This window comes from Panicum hallii, chromosome 8 (genome assembly GCF_002211085.1).
Source record: "Panicum hallii strain FIL2 chromosome 8, PHallii_v3.1, whole genome shotgun sequence".
In the NCBI taxonomy this organism is placed as follows: domain Eukaryota; kingdom Viridiplantae; phylum Streptophyta; class Magnoliopsida; order Poales; family Poaceae; genus Panicum; species Panicum hallii.
The window spans coordinates 23,309,753-23,315,636 of record NC_038049.1 but is presented as its reverse complement, the minus strand read 5'-3'; the positions used below and the strand labels follow the sequence as shown (position 1 = coordinate 23,315,636).

At 46.5% G+C, this 5,884-nt stretch overlaps 1 protein-coding gene across 1 annotated transcript; it reads right to left on the bottom strand.

Annotated features, from left to right (window-relative positions):
* Positions 1 to 430: 430 nt before the first annotated feature.
* LOC112903687 lies at positions 431 to 4,444 on the bottom strand. Its single transcript, XM_025972913.1, has 4 exons — positions 4,300 to 4,444; positions 3,266 to 3,970; positions 1,465 to 1,625; positions 431 to 460 (listed from the first exon to the last, which is right to left on the bottom strand). The coding sequence occupies exons 1-4, from the start codon at positions 4,442 to 4,444 to the stop codon at positions 449 to 451; spliced, it is 1,023 nt and encodes a 340-aa protein (XP_025828698.1). The 3' UTR covers positions 431 to 448.
* Positions 4,445 to 5,884: the final 1,440 nt, after the last annotated feature.

Below are 5,884 nucleotides of genomic sequence, written 5' to 3'. Positions count from 1 at the left end.
TATTTTTTTACAGGGAATAAAATAAGAAAAACATGTTTACAAAACCACTTTTCACTTATTTTGAAATTACCCTAATCCAAATACATTTTGCAAAAACAACCCTAGATTTTTCTATAATTATAAAAATAACCTTTTTATTTGCACTTTTAAATTTTCAAAAGTTTCACATAAACATACACAAGGTTTACACTTAACAAACACATATTTCACACTAACAAAATATATGCCTTGCATTACTAATACACAAACTGTCACAAAACTGTTAGAGTTATGGTTTTTAGCAGCGGAAAACATACGCGAGGATTACAGTACGTCGTCAAGACAGATGTCATGCTAAGCCCGGGCACGACATCACTCGGTATCACCAATGTTGGTCGGGAACGGATCCCATTCCACGGACCAACCTTCTGGAAGAGCACAGGGCCAAGGCAAGGGAAGAGTAGGGTCTTCAAGACATTACCTGCAAAACATATAACTAGCAAGGCTGAGTATACTAATACTCAGCAAGGCTTACCCGGGATTGGGTATACTTTAGCCTGTAACTAGACTCATGAAGGCATTGTAAAGGTTCTGGGTTTATTTTCAGCTAAAAAGCAATAAAGAGTATAACTTACTTTCAAGTTTTAGCTTTCAGATTCTAGCTTGATTAGCCATTCTAGGTAAGCACCTATAATAAACAAGCAAGATAGAGATTATCAACCATCAAGATTATTCCATCAACAATTACACTTTTGGCAGAATGAATAAGCAGTCTCAATCCTCGTGAGAGACGGACGATCCGAATCGAATTTAACCTTGCAAGGTAAACCTAACACACACGCTTGGAGTACCAACAGGGCGTTCCGAAGCAACCGTTTCCCTCATATTCCGGGTTATGGATCAGGGCCACCACAAGCGACTGCAGGACCGTACGCACACCAATTATGTAGGACATACATCTGTAGCGCGACTACAAAACCCGTATTCCTGTCTGCCATGCAGAACGTACTCCCACACGTCGGTGCGTGTAAACATAAAATAAAAAGTCGAGTGGTGGAGACAAGTCCATTTGCCGGGCCATTCGGGTACTAGGCTTACCGCTTACCATATTTCGCGGTATGTGGCTAGTACTTTCAAACGCTTAGCCACCACTACCACACATTTCGACCTTAAGACTTTTATCAAAACAGACAGGGTAATCCTCAGGTCATGATACAGCACATGACCCTGTCCATCATCCTTATAATGGTTGCAGAATTGTAAACATGCAACTCCTATATCGCGCGAGTGACAGGAAATCACCCGACTTTTACCGGCCCTATTTAGCAGAGCATCTAGCCGATATGGACTCAGGTTCAATACATTGGTTCCTAGTATCAATGCATCTAGGGTTTTCATTACAACTCCTAGACTTAATGCATAAGTATAGGTAAATAGACATAGATTGCAGTGTAAATAAAATAGTGGGATATGTCCAGAGCTTGCCTTTACTGGTGGGGCTGAAGTCAGGGATGTTAGTACTGTAACTTCCGAACTTTGGTTCGGGGCTTCAGATAATCCCTTGGTGACATTCACTTGGTCTTTAGGAATATCTTCTGCAGACTCCTGAGAGATCTTGTAGGTACTGTTTGCGGAAGTAGTCGTATCTACATGCAATGCAACATTTCATTTAAAGTGTGCACATAAAACTACCTTACTTCACAATACAGTTGCAATTCAGCACTCATTTAACACACTATTCACATAACAACCAAAAAGATCTAAAACTAAACTTAGATAGAGCTTTAGGTGGATAACTAATTAGAATCGGCTACTTGTTGAAGATTACAACAGAGCCGATGGGAATAACAGGGGTTTAGCCGATAAAATTGGCAAAGGAGGGAATTACCTACTTGCCTTAGGAAATCGGCTGATTTCCGTTTGGAAGAGAAAATGGCAGAAACGGTTTCGGTATATAAGCAGAAGAGGTTAGCCGATTTGAGTTCTCTTGGGGTCAAATCAGCTGATATGGATAGGAATGTTAGAGGTACAGTGCTTCAAGGATAGAACAAGGGAGGATCTTGCCGATTGGAATATCAGCATATCTTTGAGCTATCTACTTGGTTGGTGCATTGGTCTTGGCCTTAACCTATGAGGATGCATCAGGTTTAGCCGATTGATAGGTGCACCGGTTTTCCTAATTGATCGATGAAAGCATCGACTATTTTAACAGAGGGGTGATTCCTAAAGCAGCTGTGTCTTAACTGAGATGTGCTTAAGGGTTATCCTAGGTAACTAGGTGTGGTTGTATCGACTCGATTACATCAGCACAACTATTGAGTGACGTACAGCCGATTGGAGTGTGGTTGAAGGTATGTGACCGATAGATATAGATAGCCGATCTCTTAGTCGATAAATCGGCTGATAGAAGTGTGCGGATAAGGATGAGAAAACTAAGGATTGATCAGCCATATTTGATCGATATGGAAAACAACTAGAATCGGCTTGGATCGGCCGATAGCAAGAATTCGAAGATTGTGCGTGCCTCTTCGATACATCGACTATGTGCAGTCGATGTAGGACAGAACAAAAGAATTGTATCGGCAATAGCTGATACTAGAAAGATAACAATCATATCAGCTAACCAGCCGATGGTAGAAGCATCGACTGACAGCTGTTACACAGGAACATCATAGACTTTAAGGAAACGGATGCTTAGCGGCTGAGCTAATAGCCGACGCTAAAGCATAGCTGCATAGATGTATTGGATAACCAGCAGATACACACGGACTAACAAAAATCTTTATATGAAAAGGACCTTAAGGAAACTGCAATCAAGACGAGGATGATGCCTTGATGGCAGGGATATGAGCACTCGGGTGAAGGGTTTAACCAGATATCACACATCTATACTTGAGACATACATCCTATGATTTACCTTTCAGCTACAGTACATGCATATTACATAAGATACAAATAAAGCACACATTTCCTAATATTTAACCTATACCACACTTCAAAGACTTTCAACTCAAGATCATAACATAAAACTTGTAGTTTTTGACCTAGGGTTTCAAACAAAACCGATTTTGTATTTTTATGAACTTCTTACAAAATTCTATGAAATGTAGAAGTTCACTGATTTGAAATAAAGAAGGCTTTGGAAATTTTACAAAGAACACCCTAAAACTTTCTAAATCGAAGCAATTAAGTCCCTGGTCGGGGAAAACAGAGAATAGGAAGATAACGATGATATTTCGGCAAAGGAGTCGCCCGTATTAGGAAGATTTAGTGGATCGAGGCAAACCTTGGGTTAACCTTAGTTGTGAAGGAGAATGGGTGGAAAATGAATTCCCGCGATGAACAGAATCGACGATGAGAAGTACTTGACGGTGACGAGATTTCGTGGGTGACGAAGAAACTTGCCAGGGGATTGTAGTGGGTGAAGAATGACCGGAGGGGTATTCCTCACGGTGATCCGTGGCGACGATAGTCGACTTTGCCACGGCGATGATGTTGTGGCGAAGGGATCTGAAAAAACTCGATGGGGGTTCAGAAGTTTTCTTGAGGTGTTGTGGTCTTGCTCGGACGATCGATGAAGGGTAAGAGCTGCTGGATGTCGTAGACTCATGGAAGAAGCCGACAGGGCAGGATTGGTTCGCTATGCCGACTCCTTTGCGAACCTCAGGGTTTTCCTGCTCACGGCTAAGCCTTCTCTGCTCACGCACGTGTGCCGCTGAAACACGGCCGGCACACCCGCGCAGCTGCTCCTTCCGAATTCGCCGCGCTATAACCACCACCTTCGCTTCGCCACTTCTCCTTCCGGCTCGCCTCGCCAAAAGCGTAGCCGCATCACTATCTGTGGCCTCCGCCGCCCCACGCCGAGCACTCGACGTGGTCGAATCCTGGAAGGAAACCTTGGACGCCGTGCTGTTTGCAACCAAACTGCTGCCCAACCCGCCGCTACTGCTCCTCTGCTCTCTTGCGCGTGCTTCTGCCGCACGCACGCCCGCTCCTCACTACTTCTCCTCCTCTGCTGCCGGACCCGCGCTCGCCTCGGTCTTGCCGTGTCATTCCCGTGCACACCCGAACCGCGTGCGTTCTCGGCTCGCGTCATGTCTTGGTTACACTGCCCGTCTTCGCCTCGCACGCTGCCACACCGGTCCTCTTCTGCTCGCGCGCTGCCACAGCGCGAGCTTCGCTCCAGCGCCGCCTGGCCCGCGTGCTGCTCACGCGTTTGCTCCACGCTTCCCGCATGCCCGCGCAGCGCTCGCGTCAGCCGCTGCGAGTCCCTGCGCTGCCAGTCCCTTGCCACTCGCCTCCTGTCCAAACCCAGCGCACCTGACGCCTGCTTCAGCGCGCTTGCGCCGCGCGCTTCTCTGCGCCGCCGCCGCGCACACCGCTCCTCCCCCGCGCGCACCAACTGCAGCCGCCGCTTTCGTTCTGGCGCCGCTCGCCCATGCACGCCGCTGCGCGCCGCGCGCATCCAGCCCGCCAGCGTCGAGCCGGCCTCGCTCCGCTCCTGGGCCCTCCGCGCACACGCCTGCCCAGCCCCGCACGCCAGCTAGCGCCGCGCCTGCCGAGCCGCCTGCACCAGCCTCCGCGCCGAACCGCGGCGCCCGCTTCTCCCGCGGCCGGCCGCCCGAGCCGCGCGCGCTCGCGCAGCGCCCCGCGCCGCTGCCTGCGCCGCCCAGCGCCCGCGCGCCCGAGCCGCTCGCTCGGCTCCGCGCCTGCACCGCCTGGGTTCTGGCCGCCCAGCGCTTGCGCCTGCCGCAGCCCGCGCGCCCCTGTGCGCCTGCTGCGCGTCTGTGCCGGGCCCGCTCGCCGCCGGAGCCAGTTGCTCCCGTGCCGGCCCAGAGCAGCAGAGGGAGGAAGGAAGGGAGCGCCGCCCGTGGAGAAAAGAAAGGAGACGCCAGGGAAGGGATAAGGCAGAGAAAGAAGAAGAACAGAGAAGAAAGGGAATTAGAACTTCCCAAGGACTTATGCTCAATTTCAGAAAATTGCAGGGACTTGTCTGTAAAGCAAAATTTCCTATCAATCTAAAACCCTAATGAAGAAATGCCCAAAATGAAAGTTGGAGAGTTTTTCAAACTCTACAACATTGCTTTAGGGCTCAAGTTCAAAAACTCAAAACTTGTACCTTTACACGTGAAGTTTTGAATAAAAGTTGGATTTGAATTACTTTTGTCCTAAAGAGCGTAACTTTATAAAATTCCGGACCTAAATGCAAGCATTTATGACACGTCATGATGACGGGATAGACACGTCATAATGATTGGATAGACATGTCATGATGACTTGCATCTTTTACACTTTAGTCCTAATTAATTTTGAAAGTTACTTTTGTAAATCAAATATTTGCATAAAAGGACTTGTACTTTTATAAAATTACATAAATACACTTATTTTTACCATTTTACCCAAAATTTTTACACACTTCAACACACACATTTCAAATAAAACTTTTGGATAAATATATATTTTTATACAGGGGATAAAGTAAGAAAAACATGTTTGCAAAACCACCCTTCACTTATTTTGAAATTACCTCCTATCCAAATACATTTTGCAAAAACAGCCCTAAGTTTTTCTGTAATTACAGAAATACCCTTTTTACTTGCACTTTAAATTTTCAAAAGCTTCACATGAACATACATGAGCTTTATACTAACAAACACATAGTTCACACTAACAAAATATATTTCTAGCATTGCAAGTACACGAACTGTCACAGTTACATACTTGTCTATACCTGATGATGTATCATTGGACATCTTTTGCTCGGGTTTAGAGATGAAATCTTCCATGGACCTTGACATTGCAACTGGAGGTTCGTTTGCGCATAAAACTCTGACGGAAAGAACCTCTTAGGAAACTCTTAGGAATCCACATCGAGCCATGAGAGTTCCTCAGCAGCGAAATCCGA